The sequence below is a fragment of the Petaurus breviceps genome, unplaced genomic scaffold (assembly GCF_028583685.1).
Source record: "Petaurus breviceps papuanus isolate PSGF00001 unplaced genomic scaffold, PetGlider_PUasm1.0 80, whole genome shotgun sequence".
Classification (NCBI taxonomy): Eukaryota; Metazoa; Chordata; class Mammalia; order Diprotodontia; family Petauridae; genus Petaurus; species Petaurus breviceps.
This window is the reverse complement of record NW_027186540.1, coordinates 21,137,540-21,156,472: the sequence shown is the minus strand read 5'-3', so window position 1 is coordinate 21,156,472 and position 18,933 is coordinate 21,137,540. Positions and strand designations below refer to the sequence as shown.

General features: G+C 36.3%; 2 protein-coding genes across 2 annotated transcripts in view; one reads left to right on the top strand and one right to left on the bottom strand.

The window, feature by feature from the left end:
• Positions 1–4,816, bottom strand: part of LOC138176045 (leucine-rich repeat-containing protein 17) — a 57,231-nt gene extending 52,415 nt beyond the window's left edge. Inside the window, exon 1 of the mRNA XM_069106785.1 lies at positions 4,669–4,816. The gene's annotated coding sequence lies outside the window, so the exon portion shown is untranslated. The remainder of the gene's footprint in view (positions 1–4,668) is intronic.
• LOC138175977 (F-box and leucine-rich repeat protein 13-like) overlaps positions 1–18,933 on the top strand; it is a 205,099-nt gene that overhangs the window by 61,239 nt on the left and 124,927 nt on the right. The window contains exon 5 of the mRNA XM_069106590.1: positions 4,599–4,728. Within this exon, the coding sequence (XP_068962691.1) occupies positions 4,599–4,728 (130 nt within the window). The remainder of the gene's footprint in view (positions 1–4,598; positions 4,729–18,933) is intronic.

Below are 18,933 nucleotides of genomic sequence, written 5' to 3'. Positions count from 1 at the left end.
CCTATTACTCTCCAAACTAATTAATTGCCACAATGAGGAAAATAAAGCAGCCTTCTCTCTGGGTTTCACATAGGAATCTAGCAACTAAAAGACTACATTATCCAACATTTTGCTCCATTTCCCAAACACTTGAAGGACTTGCTCAGGCTTTCTGAAATTATGCTTATTCTAGGAAAGTATTTATTTGCAATCTCCTTTCTTTATTCTCCCATAATCCATTTCCTTAATCCCCTGTAATCTGGTTTTAATGGGTCTCCTTAGTGCCATCTTCTCCCCATCTTCTTATCCATATGGCAGTATTTTACCACTATGCTACACTCACTTTAAATTGTGTTTTGAATTCTGTGTCACAGAGCTTTGTGATGTTTTTGTCTAATCGATATCTGTAAATCAGAATTTTACTAAAAATCAATGATTCCAGTTCATTCAGCAAACATTTATTGAGCTTCTACTACATGTAAAACACTGTACAAGGCATTCTTGGTCATCTTCCTCCTTGGTCTCTCTGATGAATCATCCTCCCCTTCAGAAACTGGCCTTTCTTGTTATCTCTTTATTCAGTCTTTTCCTGGTTCTTTTCCTATCTTACCACATTCTCTGCTAAGTTTTATTTTTTTATTCCATTAACTGGGAGGATATTTAAAAGTGTCAGTCCTCAGGCCTCTTCTCTTGAGGCAAATAGGTGGCACAGTGGTGCATCTTCCTCTAATCAGGAAGATCTGAGTTCAAATCCTGATTCAGACACTTCCTGGCCCTATAACTGGCCAAGTTACTGAACCTTTCTTAGCTTGAGTTCCCTCATCTGTTAACAATAGATGATGATAGCAGCTCTCACACAGGGTTGTTATGAGGATCAAATGAGATCAAATGTGTAAAATGCTTTGTAAATTTTAAAGCGTTGTACACATGGAAACTTTTATTATTATCTTTCTTCATTTATTCCCTCATAGTACTTATACATCTTCTCAGTTAGATAACTATTACTTCTGTGTTGATAAGTTCATATCAGAACCCCAGCTCCATATTTTTGGTTGGCTTTTTGACTTTTCCACTTGAATTCATTAACCCCAAACTGAGCTTGTCACCTTCTCATACATACAGTCTTTGTTTTATCTTTTCCCTTTCTATTAACAGCACTAGTGTTCTCCAAATTCTCCAAGGCTTAAAACTGCTGAGTGTTTTTCCTTTGTTCTCTATGTCCAGTCAATGACTGTCTTCTCAATCTACTTAGAAATGACTTTTGAATTTGCCCATCCCTTACCATCGTCCTTCCATCACTACAGTCCATTTCACTTCATTTCTCTCCCTTTATACCAACTTCTCTCCCTGTAGACCCATCCTTCCAGCATAGGTCAGATTCATCTTCTTTGAATGCTGCTTTCATCACATCAGTTTCCCACCCAAGAACCTGCTGTTATTTCCTACCACTTGAATGATTTAGTTCAATCTAGCATTTAGGACTTTTCATAAACTCTACAACACCTATCCAACCTTATTATATACTATTGTCACATAGAAATCCTCCACTTAGATCATCAGGCTACTTTTCTTCTTGTCCTCCACACAATCATTTACATCTTGTTGCCCCGTCTCTTACCTGGACTGACTTCTTTTCACTCCTCTCTGCTAATCCAAATCCTACCTACCTTAAGTCCCATGAAGCTTTTTCTACCTACTTAATTCCTGAAGGATATCTGCTTTCTCCGAATTTCAACAGTACTTATAGAATAATACATATTCTAGCACATTTATGTTAATGTGTTTGCTAGTTGTTTTTTGTGTGAATACCTTATTTTAGCAGGTAGATGGTAAATTTCCCATCAACAGCTTTCTATCTGTTTCTTAATTTTTTTCATGATAGAGGAAGTGGATGGATAGCAGCCAACTTGATTTGACTCGACAAGGGGCCTATGAGTGTGGCCTTTTATATTTAGATTTTCTTTTGAAGTTCCATTTTGTGAAACAACCACTGTGACTCTTGAGAGATTAGCATGCACATGTCAATGTGATTACATTAGAAATTGACTCTGATCACAGATAAGACCTTACAATAAAACGTCATTTAAAAATATAATTCCATATCCCTTACAATAGTAACTACCTTGTGTGCTGAGAATCCTTGAACCTTACTTTAAAATGCCTACCAAAGTTTCTAAAAGAGTGATAACATTCTCTACATGATAGCAGCCAAAAATTAGTAATATTATAAAATGAGAAGAAAAAATTCCACAAGAAACTAGATAACTTGGAAAAGGTGAAACACAAAAGTAGAAATATAAATCAAAACAAGTCAAAAATAGGATTATGTGAATGGTCTCAGGATTTGCAAATGTAGGATCAGATTGCCAAAACTCAGAATGAAACATAGCAGTTTTACTTAAAATTTGCTAAGTGAGATTTCATTGTAAACTGATATTTCTCCTACCATTAGGAATTATAAACCTCCACAATAATTTCCTCTGGAAAAACTTAAAAGAGACAAACAATCAAGAGAAGTGCCCTGTGGGTTTCCACACTTAACAGTTTTCCATTCTGAAGACAAGTCATTGGTAGTCTTATTAGTTTGATAATTATTCAATCTATGAAAGTGCAATTTTTTTATCAAATAGATTTCCATCTTTAGAATGTTGGATTTGACTCATGATATGGAACCAAAGAGACCCATAATGTTGGAGAAAATATCACATGACTATCCATCCCCTTACCTTCTTCCTAAAAGACCTACATCTGGTTCAGCCTTGTCAAATAAGTATAGATTCTCATTTTAAAAGACTACCATGGAGGGAGATTCCACAAGATTCCTTGGAATGTTTATTTTGTTTAATAGTTCCTATTGCTAGATATACTTCAGTGTGTCTAACTAGTTTTTGGACATCTGAGTATAGATGGAAGAAAATTGTATTTTCCCAGCTCACTCAGTATTCACTTGAGAAAATTGAAGATAAAGTGTATGTTGTTAAGATTTTATCAACCTTTGGATCATTTTAGGAGCACCAAGTGAGGGAGGAGAGGAGCCTGGACTGTTTCTTCTAAAGCTGTCTCATCGCCTCACTGAACTGTTGATATGAGTCAGAATAATATTAAAGATACTAAAATGTTTCATCATATGTTTTGAATACAAGCAGCAAGGAGAGAGAAAAATAATATTTTGTTAGAAAAAATTAAGCATGAGTGGGGTAATCTGTATCATGCAGATGTGTGTTTCAAATTATTGGAAATAAAATGAATAACTATATGCATACATGTTTTATTTTATATTTTCATTGAATATGAACTTAAGTCTTCTTGCTTTTTTCCCCCACAACTATTTTCCCCTGCTTTCTTCTTTTTCCTTTAATTTTGTTCTGCAACGTTGTCAATTACAAACGCATGTTTTTAGTTTCCATAACAATGACTTATTCCTCTTCCTTAGAAGTTGTCAGTAGTGGGAGTTCTTGCACTTTTTGAAATGCTAGACTTGGGCTGGCTTGGAAAATTGCCCAAAGACTGCCCTAAAACTGAAAGCTCAAAGAGCACAGTAGTATAGACTCATTCTAATTACACTTCATCCCTCTGGAAGCCTTCATTTTGGTCACTGTGGCATGACCGTACCAGCTTGGTTTCAGTTCTCAAAAGATTCATAGTCTATGATGTATTTTTTTCATTTATATCATATCCACTTCAAACTCTTTGCATTATACTATCATAAACTTATTTAATCATTAGTACATTAATCTTTTTTAAAGATTGGTACTGGAAATGGTTGATTGATACTTATTATAAATGTTAAAAATTTATTAAAAAATAAATCTTTCCATTTTAAAAGTAACTTTTTAGATTCCTTTTGAATAACCACTTACAGCTTGGAAAAAGCAATGGAAAGTGATCCAGTAGATCTGGTTCTAGTCCCATTTTTGCCACTAGTTAGATGAGTCACCTTGAGAAGTCTGCTTAATCCCTATGGTCCTCAGGTTCCCAGATGTGAAATAAGGGAATCAGTCTAGGTGTCTCCCAACTTTAACACAACTATGATTTCAGGTTCTTTTTTTAAAATTGTTTTTTGCCAATATGCTTTTTAAGTCAAATGAATCCCTAACAATCTTGTGTAATAATAGTTCATCAGCAGAGAAAATTTTACAGAGTATTTGTTCTTTGCACACTTATAGCATCCCTTATTGGAATTCTAATTTTGATGTCCCACAGAAAAAACTTACAATAAAACAAGAGAACAAATATACTAGTTCTTCAAAAATATGAATGCATCCCCAGCAGAACTTTTAAAAGTTAGCTCTCTTAAAATTAAGTTAATCTACTTTGAGAGATTGTCATCTGAAACTAACTCGAACCCTAACTCCAAATAGTTCTGAAATTTTACTGCCAATCTTAGTTATTTCAGTATGGCAAGAAGTCTCCCCACTGCTGCATATCTACTCCACAGCATAGCCCCCGCCCAAAGGAAATTATTAAGCATCTGAAAAGAGGGTGTCCAATTAACAATTCTACTTTTTTTAAGTCACTGTATATTAAAATGCAAGCAAACAGCTGAAATGTGAATTCTGTAATGAGCCATAATAACCATTCCCTCCTCTCGTCTCCTCTTTCCCTGGTTTTCTTTTCAGATGTTTTCCCAACTTACAGAAACTTAGTTTGGCTTATTGCACGAAATTCACAGAGAAAGGTTTACCGTACCTGAGTTTAGGCAAAGGATGCCACAAGATCACCGATTTGGACCTTTCAGGTTGTACCCAGGTTTGTCTTTCACTTCTTTTTTTCATGCGGTGGGGAAGGGGATCCTTTGGAGAACTGTCTGCATCCAGTCCTCATGTTAAAATAACGCAGGGCAAGTACTGCAGCAGACTTTTCAGAGGTTTTAAATTACACAGCCACAGCTGCTTAGATTTTCCTCAGGAATAGTAGTATAGGCTTTTGGCTCCTTTCCATTTAAGCATCACATTTACAAACTTATTGGATGAAAAAAAAATGACTAATTTTGGGGGGAGTGCAATCTGAATTCCAAAACTTGAGTTTTGAAAGCAGTTTCATGCAAACATGAATGCAAAAATAAATGAAAACCTTTGTGAGAGAACTTGCATGATTTCCTGAAAAGGCAAATAACTCACACATGTGTTTTCTGAGACTAAATAATATGGAAAGTTATAAATTCAATGCAAGGGTATTCATCAAGGAGAAAGTAAATGTCACAAAAAAATCCATTGTAAAGTTAGATTTTTCATATCACATATAAAGAAGTTGAGGTCCATGCTAGAACTTTGGTTCTTAAAACAAATAACGTAGAAAGTTAGCTCCTTGAGGGCAGGTAAGATTGTTGGTTTTCTGGTTTTTGTATTTGTTTTTTCTATTGTGTGTGGGTCTTGTAAACTGCCATGCATTTAGCAGGTATTTAACAAATGCTCATTGAATTAGAAAAGGATATTTTAAAAGTGTTTGTATGGAAAGCATGTACAGAGGAAATATCTTAAAGATGGCTATGGATTAGGTGAGGGTATTGCAAAAGATTGTAAAGGTATATAATATAGTTTTGCTGTATAGCTTTTTAGTCATGTTGGATTTTTCATGACCTCATTTGGGGTTTTCTTGACAAAGATACTGGATTTACCATTTCCTTCACCAGCTCATTTTACAGATGAGCAAACTAAGGCAAGCAGGGTTAAGTGACTTGCCCAGGGTCATAGCTAGTCAGTGCCTGAAGCTTGATTTGAGCTCAGGCAGATGAATCTTCCTGACTCCAGGACCAGCACTCTATCCATTATACCACTTAATTGCCCTCAGATACTATAGTAGACATGTTATTATAAACCAATAATACCTCTTCTCCTTTTGGGGTGAATTTGGTCCTGTATCTTTGAGAAGTAGTTCATCCATTTGTTCATCCTTGTCTTAGCTGACAAAGTGTTTTTCAACTTGAATACCATTCCTTTAGGTGGAGAGTAACAGAACTACCCTTTGCCATAGGTGTATGGCACTGGTGCCAAGATTACCATCTGGGGGTAGATAAATAAATGGGGGAACTCTCCCTGGGCAGACACCAACAGAAAAACCCAATTCCTCCTAAAGAATCTTTGGTGTTAGTAAATGTAGTTTTAACTATCCCAGACCCAGTTTTAATTTGTTCTCTCTGCCAATATCTCTTTATTCCCAGGAGCCAGATGCAAATCACAGTAACCTCTGAGAAAGTTATTAGACCCACTTCAGAATTGTGTCATATTATAAATTAATTTTGTTATATTAGAAGTCTACACATTTATTTTTGAAATTAAAGTTTGGGAAGTGTTATATTTTTAAATTGTAGGGAGTTAATACGTGATATGGGATACAAGGTCATTATAATGAAAACATTTTATTGTTAATTAATCAATTTTTAAGTTTTCAACATTCATTTCCACAAAATTTTGAGTTCCAAATTTTTTCCCCATCTCTACCCTCCCCCACCCCAAGATGGCATGTATTCTAATTACCCTTTCCTCCAGTCTGCCCTCCCTTCTATCACACTCCCCACTTATCCTCTTCCCCCTTACTTTCTTGCAGGGCAAGATAGATTTCTAAACCCCATTGCCTGTATATCTCATTTCCCAGTTAGATGTAAAAACAATTTTTTAACATTTGTTTTTAAAGCTTTGAGTTCCAAATTCTCTCCCTTCTTTCCTCCTCACCCACCCTCATTGAGAAGACAAGCAATTCAATATAAGTTAAACATGTGTAGTTATTCAAAACAATTCCATTATAGTCATGTGAAAGACTAACTATATTTCCCTCCATCCTATCCCACCCCACCCCCCCACTTACTCTATTTTCTCCTTTGACACTGTCACTTTTCAAAAGTGTTTGCTGCCCTTCCCTTCCCCCTTACTTTTGTAGGGTAAGATACCCAACTGAGTGTGTATGTTATTCCCTCCTTAAGCCAAATCCAATGAGAGTAAAGTTCACCCATTCCCTCTCACCTCCACCCTCTTCCCCTCCATTGTGAAACCTTTTTCTTGCCTCTTTTGTGTGAGATAATTTACCCCATTCTATCTCTCCCTTTTTCCTCCCAATATATTTATCTTTCACCCCTATCCCTTCATATTCAACTCACCCTCTGTATATGTATGTGTGTGTGTGTGTGTGTGTGTGTGTGTGTGTGTATGTATTCCCTCCAACTACCCTAATACTGAGAAAGGTCTCTTAAGTCACAAATATCATCTTTCCATGTAGGAATATAAATGTTACAACTTTAATAAGTCCTTTAGGATTTCTTTTTCCTGTTTACCTTTTCATGGTTCTCTTGATTCTTGTATTAGAAAGTCACATTTTCTATTCAGCTCTGGTCTTTTAATCAATAATGCTTGAAAGTCCTCTATTTCATTTGAGTGCCCATTTTTCCCCCTGAAGGATTATACTCAGTTTTACTGGGTAGATGGTTCTTGGTTTTAATCCTATCTCCTCTGATCTCTGGAATATCATATCCCAAGCCCTTTTATCCCTTAATGTAGAAGCTGCTAGATCTTCTGTTTTCCTGATTATATTTCCATAATACTCGAATTATTTCTTTCTGGCTGCTTGCAATATTTTCTCCTTGACCTGGGAAATCTGGAATTTGGATACAATATTCCTATGAGTTTTCCTTTTGGGATCTCTTTTTTTTTTTTTTAAAGCAATTGAGGTTAAGTAACTTGCTCAAGGTTACACGTCCAGTTATTTCTGGGTGTGGTGCTAAGTATCTGAGCCCAGATTCGACCCCAGGTCATCCTGACTCTGGGGCCGGTGCTATTACTCACTATGCTACCTGGCTGCCCCTTGGGATCTCTTTTAAGAGATGATTGTGGATTCTTTCAATTTCTATTTTACTTTCTGGTTCTAGAATATCAGAGCAGTTTTCCTTGATAATTTCTTGAAAGATGATGTCTAGGCTCTTTTTTTGATCATGGTTATTAGGTTCTCCAATAATTTTTAAATGATCTCTCCTGGATCTATTTTCCAGGTCAGTGGTTTTTCCAATGAGATATTTCACACTGTCATTTATTTTTTCATTCTTTTGGTTCTGTTTTATAATTTCTTGATTTCTCATAAAGTCGTTACCTTCCATTTGCTCCATTCTAATTTTTGAGGAATTTTTTTCTTCAGTGAACTTTTAGATCTCCTTTTCCATTTTGTCAATTCTGCTTTTTAAGGAATTCTTCTCAGTGGCTTTTTGGACCTCTTTTGCCATTTGAGTTAGTCTGTTTTTTAAGGTGTTATTTTCTCAGTATTTTTTTTTTTTGGTCTCTTTAGTGAGCTGTTGACTTGTTTTTCATGATTTTCTTGTATCACTCTCATTTCTTTTCCCAATTTTTCCTCTACTTCCCTTACTTGATTTTCAAAATATTTTTTGAGCTCTTTCATGGGCTGAGACCAATTCATATTTTTCTTGGAGGCTTTGGATGCAGGAGCTTTGACTTTGTTGTCTTCTTCTGGTTGTATGATTTGATCTTTGTCACCAAAATAAGATTCTGTAGTCTGATGTTTTTTGTTGTTTTTTTGGGCTATCTGCTCGTTTTTCCCAGCCAAATACTTGACTTTCTACCTCTTTGTCAAGGTAGGACTCTGCTTCCAAGGGGAGTGGGTTTGGATGTATTGTCCCCAGCTTCATGGGTTTTATATCAACTGCTAGATCCCCCATCGTCTCTGGACACAGAGCTCTGGAAGCAATTGCTACAGCTGCTGTTGCTGCCACCACTGCCATCCTGGGGCTGGGGCAGGACCCCAGCCAGACCACGCTCCTCTTTCACCCAGGTCCTACAGAATTTTCCGACTGATCTTCTATGCCATTTTTGGCATTTGTGGGTTGAGAAGCCTGGAAACTGCCACAGCTGCCAGTGATTCAGCCCTCTGAGGCTTACTATTGTCCTGTCTGTGCCAGCGTGGCCCATGCCATCCTGTTCTCTGTTCCCACACTGGTTCGATAGACTTCCTGTAGGCCTTCCAGGTTGTCTTGGGCTGGAGATGTGTTTCACTCTGTCATTTTGTGGGTTCTGTAGCTCTAGAATTTGTATAGAGTCATTTTTTACAGGTATTTGGAGGGGTTTGGTGGAGTTCTCAAGGAAGTCCATGCTCTTACTCCACCATATTGACTCCACCCCATAACATTTTAATAAAATTTTGCATAATAGAAAAAATTTCAAACCTCATCAAATGGTTGTACATTTCAAACAATCAACCAGAATTCTATTATGACAAAAGAATTAACATAGTAGCTTGTAGTTTGCTAACATATATTTTATTAGTAGACAAAAAAAAGAATACCCTATATTGCTACAGTCCAACAAGTTGACAGTTATAGAGGACATGTTTGTGGATAAGTGAAAAATATGAATGAAGTGGTGGAAGGCATGAAAACTTGTTTCTTTTGTGTCTTCTAATCTAAGCGTGGGTGTGTTTTTTGCTGTTTAGTACAGGGCTAATGAGGTTAAGGTCATGGGTTCAATCAGCATGTGTGTAACTGAGTTTTACTCTGGCAAAGGATTGCATTTTGTAAGCAGGCCAGCCAGTTCCTGCTGGTCACAAAGGGAACTGGCTTAAATTGTGTACTGGGAACAGCACGGGTTTCTTGCTTTGGAATGTGCTGAATAATGCAGGATTGTAGAATCCTGGTATCTCAGTGTGGTCTGTCCAAGGCCTCCTGGTCCAGTGGACACTTGTTCAGGAATTCCTTCTACGATATCCTTGGTAAGTGGTCATTCAACCTCTGAAGACCTGTAGCCATGGAGAACTCACAGTTTTTTGAGGCAGTTAATCTCATTTTTAGACAGTCCAATTGTTAGTAAGTTTTTTCCTCATGAATCAGCCCCTTTGCAGCTTCCACCCATTGCTTCTAATTCTACCCTAAGCAGAATAAAGCTCATGTCTGTACCACAGGGCAAACAGCTATCATGTCCCCTCCAAATCTTCTGTCTTCCAGACTAAACTTTCCCAGTTCTTTTAACCTTTGAACTTTTATATTTCCTCACCATCCTGGTTACCCTCCTCTCAATATGCTTTAGCTTGCAAATATTCTTTCTAAAATGTGTTACCCAAAGCCGAACATAATACTGCATATGTGGCCAAATCAGGGCAGAGAATAGAGTGTAACTAACCTCATTGTGAACAGCAGAATTAGTGTATCCAAGCAACTAAATGAAACAGGTTAAATATAGAACTATTCACACATTCGGTAAACACTGGGGACATTTAAACAGTTTATATTTGACTAAAATAAAGGAAATTGAACTGATCATGAACAAGAACTTTTTTCAAATTGTCTTTCTTAAGCAATTGTTTGCCAAAATGTTTAACAGATGCAGATAAGTATAAGTGATGCACCCAGTATTATCATTAAGTCAAGAGCATTAAAATTCAAACACAACTAATAGGCAATTAAATGATAGGTTTCTAAACTTTAAAATACACACACTCATATAGTTTTACTTCAAGCAAATTCACTGCTTGGATATAATGGAAATGAGGATGGTGTCATCTGAAAGTGAAAGATATGTATGAACCCTATTCCATTTCACTACTGAAAAGCCGCCAATTTAATAAAATTTGTTCCAACTTTTCACTGTCATTATATGGACTAATTACATCTGGTTGCTACTTCATTTTGTTGAGTGATGTTGAGTCCTAACCTTTGACTAGCACCAGGAATCAATCCATAGAAGCATCACAAGGAGATGACAAGGGCATATGCAGAATGTAGGGGAACTAGAGAATGAAACAATCAAAGCTTTGGGAAGGAGTAATAAAGAACTAGTAAATCAGCAAGGTAGGACTGAAATATGAGTCAACTTATGGAAAATGGGAGACCATGGAACTCCTTTTTTGGAGGGGTAAGGCAGGGAAATGGGCTTTAAGTGACTTGCCCCACGTCACACAGCTAGTAAGTGTTAAGTGTCTGAGACCAGATTTGAGCTCAGGTCCTCCTGACTCCAGGGCCAGTGCTCTATTTGCTGTACCACCTAGCTGCCCCTGACCATGGAACTCATAATTATTCAGAAGATTTTTTGAATGTTCATAGCATACCTCCCTCTGTAATGGAATTTTACTTATATTCCAAAATGAATTTTTTTTTTGTTTCCTAACATAGTTAATTGTCAAGTCCAGCTAGACTTCATCTGACAACATCTAGTTCAGCATGAGGTCCATATCTGAAGCTTTCTCAGCTTAGTGGGACTTGCTATTTTGTTGGCATGGCCTTTGGGAACTCAGGGGTCACTTCCATGCCACAATGGGAAGTTAGAAAAAGTCTGAAGCAGGATTTTACCTTTGCTAGTTTTAAGTTATTTCTTCTTGGATTTATAATTTCATAAAATCAGAAAATGACTTTATACCTGAAAGATTCACTAAGAATTTCATTTCTTGTATCTTTCAAATTTCCTTTGTAATGGAAGGTTTCACAAACCTTCATTTTATCTTAGGCATATTTTAAATGACTTATAAATGGACAAAATTTTGGAATCAGTGATTCACCAATTATTAAGATTCTTGAAATCTTTCATTTTATTTTTTAGTAAAAACTTGAATCATAGTAAATAAGATCTTCTTTGCACCTTGTAATTGTGATATTTCACACTAGAAAGTCAGGCTCAGAAAATACTGTCACATAGAAGCACCTGCCAGAGGAATAATACTTTAAGTAGACTTGAGAATAAAAATGTTAATAAAAAAGTACAGCTAATAAAATGTAATGTTATTCTATCCTACTGTGAATAAAACTTTAGTACACTCGCTTTTTTAGATATTTAGATGGATCTGTAATCTCACTGATTTAGGTATTTGAAGAATTAAAGGATTTTAGAGTTGGAAGGGATGTCAGTCCTCACCTGGTCCAATCCATAAACCAAAAATAATCTTTAGTACAATATACCTGACCAGTCCTTTGCTTAAAGGACAATATACAAGGGCAGCTAGGTGACGCAGTAAATAGAGCACCAGCTGTGGAGTCCAGATGACCTGAGTTCAAAATTGGGCCTCAGGCACTTTACACTTAACTAGCTGTGTGACCTTGGGCAAGTCACTTAACCCAATTGTCCTGCCTTCCCCCCTCAAAACAAAAAAAAAAGACAAAAAAGAAAGGACAATATATTTCACCTTTGCTCAAAGATATCCTGCTTAGATATAATGGAAATGAGGATGGGGTCATTTGAAAGTGAAAGATATGTGTGAACCCTATTCATTTCACTACTGAAAAGCTGTCAATTTTATAAAATTTGTTCCCACTTTTCACTATCATTACATGAACTAATAGCATTTGGTTGCTACTTCATTTTGCTAGGTGATGTTGAGTCCTAACCTTTGATTAGCACCAGGAATCAGTCCATAGAAGCATCACAAGGAGATGACAAGGGCATATGCAGAATGTAGGGGAACTAGAGAATGAAACAATCAAAGCTTTGGGAAGGAGTAATAAAGAACTAGTAAATCAGCAAGGTAGGACTGAAATATGAGTCAACTTATGGGAAATGGGAGAACCTACCACCTCCCAAAGCAGTCTGTTCCTCTTTTGTATAGTTTGAACTCTGAGGAAATTTTCCTGACATTTGCTTCCTTGTAATTTCTACCTTTTGTTTCTGTCTCTACCCTTTGTAACCAAATAGAACAAGGCTAGTCTCTTTTTTACGTAATAGCGCTTCATATTCTTTAGGACAGCTACTAGGTTATCCATGAGCAGGGATTCTCAACTTTTTTTGTGACTTCAACCCCTCTGGTGGTCTGGTGAAAATTGTGGATATTTTCTCAGAATGTTTTTAAATATGTAACATTAAATGAATAGGACTAGAAAGGAATCCATTTAAGTTGACATACAGTTATCATTTTTCTTTAACAGTCCACAGACCCTAGGTTAACCCCTGCCCCTGAACCTTCATTTCCCAGTGTTCTCCAACTAAGCTCATATAACATGGACTCAAGGTCCTTCCTCTTCTTGGTTGCCCTCCATTGGCTACTCTCCAGCTCATCAATGTCTTTTCCAAAATGTGTGGTGCCCAGAACTAAATACTCCAAATGTGACCTGACCAAGGCAGAGTACAATGGGATTATCCCTTTCCTTTTCCTGGAAGCAATTCCCCTTATTGCAGCTTGAGATCACATTAGTTTTTTTGGCTGCCATATCACATTATTGACTCACACTATCCTTTCAATCCACCAAAACCTCTAGATCTTTTCCAGATGAACTGCTGTCTAGCCATGCCTCCCTCTTCTTGTATTTATGAAGTCAATTTCTTGAAACCCAGGTGTGAGATTTTACATTTATCCCTATTCAATTTCATCTTAATAGATATAACCCAATTTTCTACCTTATCAAGACCTTTTTGGATTCTGCCTCTGTCATCTAGTGGATGTCATCTGCACAATTGATAAGTATACTATTTATGCCATTATCCATGGCATTGGTAAGTATGTGGATCAGCAGAAGACCAAGCACAGATTTCAAAGCCATTCCACTGAAGTTTTCCTTCTAGAATAACATGGAATTGGTAACAGCTGCTCTTTGCATTTGGTTATTCAACCCACTCCATATCTATCTAACAGTACTATCATCTAGCCTTATCTCTCTCCTTTTCTGTAAGACTAGCATAAAATAATTAAATGCTTTGCAAAAAAAAAAAAACCTAGGTAAGCTCTATCTACAGCATTTTCTTACTCTTTAGTCTAGAACTTTATCAAAAAAGGAAATAAGTTTAGAACATGATTTGTTCTTGATGAAGCCATGCTAGTTCTCATGTTAATTCTCTTTCCATTCTAGATATTCACTTTATCTTTAATTATATGTTCTAGAATTTTCCCAGTATCATCATCACCTTCATTATCTCATAGTTTGTTTATTTCATTCTCTTGTTTGTTTTTTTTTTTAACTGGGATACCATGTGGTCTTTTCTAGTTCTACAGTACTCTTCCTGTTCTCTACAATTTTTAAAATATCATTGACATTGCTTCAGTAATCATCTACCAGTTCTCTTAATAGTTATGGATGTAACTCATTTGGGCAAGGTGATTTGGATTAAATCCATTTAAGTAGTATCTTCACTGGTAGAGAATCAGTTCTTCAGATTTCAAATCCAATGTATTTCCCACTCTACCATTTTATTCCTCTCATCTTTATACTTTTTTGGTCTAATTTGAAATTGATTGTGCTGTTTTCTCTAGCTGGTTCTCAGTTGACCTACACATAGATAACTGATTCTAAAATTGCTCCCAAGTCAGTAATTAGCATTGAAGGGAATATGGTGCAGAGAAAAGAATACTAACTTTGGAAGCAAGAGGGCCAAGGTTGAAGCTATGTCTTTGACACTTAATACCTGTGTGAGCATGGGAAAATCATTTACCTTACCTGGGCTTCAGTTTCTTGATATGTAAAATGAGAATTGGAATACATAGCCTCTGAGGTCCTTTTTCATTCCAGATTTATGATTCCTTGTATATTAAGATAATATATTTCGGGCAGCTAGGTGGCGCAGTGAATAGAGCAGTGGCCCTGGAATTGTTGAAGTGGGTTGAATAACCTGGAGTCAGGAGGACCTGAGTTCATATCCGGCCTCAGACACTTAACTCTTACAAGCCATGTGACCTTGGGCAAGTCACTTAACCCCAGTTGCCTTCCAAAAAGCAAAAAAAGATAATATATTTCTCTTTTTTGGATGATGCTCTTTGCTGCTCAGTATTCCCAAAGCCTTCTGACTTTCTTCTTGGAGAAAAATATATAAATAATGAGATTTTCAATTCCATACGCCTTTGATCTTTTTTATTCTTGATCTTAAATCACTTTTTTTTCCAAAAACATTTTTTTTGCCATATTACCCTTTGCCTTCCTTTGCCCCAGTGTCCAACTTTGCCTTGAAATCACCAAGCATCAATCAAAAAAAATGTATAGATCAACTTAGTTTGGAGGAGAGTATCAAATGCTATATAAAATTTTCTACCTCTTCATCTTTTGTAACAGATATTAGCAAATGAGGCATAATTAACTGTTTGCTAGCCTGTTTGCTTATCATTGTCATGAGCACTACAAAGTAAGATGATCAAGAGTCCTATAGAACTAGGTTTCTTGTTGCCTTTGAGCAAAAGAGGAAACTAACTCAGCCAACTCCTGTATTCTTCTCTCCAAGGAAAACTTGATGTCCTAGTATTATTAGCCAGTGAAACTTTATGTCTTTTAGTTTCATTTATACTGAGAAAATTAATGTGGATGTGGTTTTCCATTATATATATGTATATACACACACATATATGTATTTATATGTATATGGTTTTCAAGTACATAAGCTTATTGATTATTAAGCAGAGATGTCCCAACATTCCAGTGAATGCTTGTGGACTGTCTGAGAAAGGTACCAATTCTGAGCATTCCCTGCCCCCGTTTTCAGCGCTCTTCCATCGTTGCTGTGGAAGCTGAAGGGGACCATCCAAGATGAACTCTGTTTCATATTTTTATACCTTTTATTGGTTGCCACTAACAAAAATTCATCACTTGGTGGCCGGATCATTGCTGACGAACCCCTGATTTATTGTGTTAGACTAGGCCCCAAACAGCAGAGACAGTGTGTCTACTAGGCTCACACTTGAAGACTTTTTTGGCCTAGTAGGAGCTGCCAGAGTTACCAGCATGCCACAATTTGTAGGTATAAGACTTTTTTGTAGAAGAAGAAGAATAGAAAAAGTGTAACCTAAAAGAGCTGTATCTAGAAAAAATATTAACCAGGTTTATCTGAAAGAAGACTGGAAAAATAAAAATAATGGATAAGCACAGTGCCAAGAAACTGTGATGCACAGTGGAAAAAAAAACACTGGTTTTGGATCCAGAGAATTTGGATCCATATCTTGGCTCTGTCACTTCTATTGATGTGACTTTGGGCAAGTCTCTTATCTTCTCTCAGCCTCAGTTTCCTTATCTGTAAAATGGAGAGGTAGAACTAAATAGACTTTAAGATCCTTTTCAGCTATGAAATAAGAGAGTTTAAACAATTATACATATTTTGAAAGCAATTTATAGTCTGTTTTTCTTGGGAAAACACAGAGCTCACATTTTTATAGTACATTGAGGTTAGATGCTCTTATTATTGCCCCCTCCCCCGACCTTTTTAACAGATGAGGAAACCAAGGCTCAGAGAAACTAAATGATTCAGGTTCACACAACTAGGGAGCATCTCAGGCTGAAGTCAAACCCAGATCTTCCTGACTATGGGTCTGTGCCCTGCCCATTGCATCATGTGTAAGAGATGTAATAAATTAGGGAGATTTATTTTTTAACAACTAACAATTTTTTTTTTAAACATCCTGGAATTTACCTATCCAAAGAAATTCTATCCTCTTCAGTGTAGTAACTTTAAGAAGCCATGTACTTGGTCCAACAATGACTTTTAGGTTGTTTCTCTTGGAATTTGTCTTCAAAGCCTGAGGCGTATTCTTGTGAATATCTTGAAAGCTATCTTCAAATCTTCACTAATTGAAGAAACATTTTAATTTTGGAAACAACTCAAAGTTATTCTGAGCCATGTCTAATGTAAAGGTAGGTGATGATTAAGTCGAGTAACGTCCTATAAGGTTTAATTTTAAAAAGAAAGAAAATTTCATGAGAAGAACAATGAGACTGGCTTTCTGGCATGGTTTGCAAACAGTTTCTGAGGGTAGTTCCTAAAATGTTTTCTGTAATTTGCAGTGTTATAAGAAGTACTATTGTCGTTTGATCATTTTGGTCACTCCATTTGATATTTTCTTGGCAAAGACATTGGAATAGTCATTTCCTTCTCCAGCTCATTTTACAGATGAGGAACTAAGGCAAACAGGGTTAAGTGTCACTTAGCTAATATATGTCTGAAGCTGGATTTGAACTCGAGTTTTCCAGACTCCAGGTCTGGTGCTCTATCCAATGTATCCAAGAAATTCAGAGCTCCCCCAACTGATCACTCTGAAGAACAGTAATCATTTAACGTATAAGTTCTGGTGTATTAGAAGGTCACTGTTACTACTTCATGGATATACACCACACAAGACATTGGATTCAACTTCCATCCTTGAAAGGGAATGATAAATAGCCCCCTTTAGAGCAAGGGTTCTTTAACTGGAGACATTGGATAATAGATTTAAAAGCATGTCCATAAACATTGGTAGGAAAAAATATGTCTTGATTTTCACTAATTTTTAACTTAAATTTAACCTTCCATTCAATTATTAATGTAGGCATCATTCTGAGAAAGTATCTATAAGCTTCTCCCAACTGCTAACAGGGTCCTTGGCACACAAAAAAACCTAAGACCACCTGTCCTAGAGAATCCATGGGCTTTCTTTCAGTCAGTGGTATTAGAGATTCTTGCCATCCAACTGTCCATTCTTTTTATACTTACTAGCAGGGAATAAATGTCCTTTTTCAGTTGTTTAAAGAAAGAGTTTATATGGGCGTGTATGTATGTATGTACTGCACTCCCTCTTGTCTTCTTCCCATGTGAGTCCTGTGATTCTTTTTTCTGAAATGTAAAAAAAAAATCTTTAATTTTGATTTTAAGCTCCTCTTCCAAGACTTAGTCTTTTGCCTTTTTAAGTCAAGTAGACACTCAAAATTTTACACTGAATAATCTTTTTCTTATAATATATCTGTTTTCTGGCTGTTAGCTGCTTTTTGAAAGCTTTGAGTCTAAAAAAATATCCAAGCTTATATTACTATATAGTTAAAGTAAAATATATATAACTAAATATAATATAATATAACTAATAAAACTAAAATATAAATATAAAAACTAAACATTATACTAGAACTTAACGAGGTTTTCAAATTGATAAAGGGTTCACAATATTAATTGTATTCCTGAAACAATAGTGATTGGTACTGAGAATGTTTATTAATCAGTGAACTCCAAGGCTTTTGAAAAACAATGCATGCTTTTAAGTTAAAATAATTGAAAATAAAACAATATATGGGCTACAGTGAAGCCAGGATTTATCTTTTTCCTCTCTCTTTGAGGCAATAGATGAGGGTAGCCTGGGTGTTCTATCAAAATTTGCAAAGGCTCCATGCCCTTAATTTAAATTCCAGGAGAATATGGACTCTGCTCCCTCTCCTCTCACCCCAGATAAAGTTCTGAAATCTGGTGTAGTGAGGGAGAAAACTGGACTAAAAGGTCATGAAATCTGGGTTCTTGTTAAAACATTAGTATTACAACTATATTTATATAGCACTTACTCAAAGGCCAGGAACTGCTAAGCACTTCTCAAATATTATCTCATTTTATTATCTTATATTCTCATGTGAGCTCATTTGAACAACCCCGAGAGGTAGGTGCTATTATTATTAACATCTTACAGTTGGGGAAACTGAGGCAGAAAACAGTTAAGTGACTTTCCCAGAGTCACACAGCTTGTTTCTGAGACAAGTTTCAAACACAATTCTTTCTAAGTCTAATCGCAGTGCTCAGTCCACCAAAGATCAAAGTAATCTTCCAAATGCATACTAATCATGTCATTTCTCTGATGAAAAATCATCACTGCTTATAAAATAAAGGAAAAATCTCTTCACTTATAATTCAAGACTCTCCACAATCCGTCTGTCATTAAATGTTGGAGTCTTGTTTTGTACTACCCTCCTTTAAAGGATGTTTTGTCCAAAGTGGGCTATTGGTTCTCTATTGTGCACATTCTGCCCTCTCTTAGACACATTGACACACACACACAAAATGTGTGCTTTCATAGGAACATACTTGGAGCCAAATTTATCCACATTTTCATCTTTTGAAATTCAACCGAAATGTCATAATTGCCTATAGTATCCCTGTTCTCTGACTGCTCTTCCCTTAATGCACAAAAGCAGTGGGGCTATGGCTGTTTGTGAAGAGTAAGAGAAGAAATATACAATTAAGTCAACAAGCATTCATTATGCTCTTACTATGTCCTGGGCGCTTCACTAAATGCCGGGGAATGCTGGGCAGCATGTAGTGGCCCTCTGTTTGCTGTGCT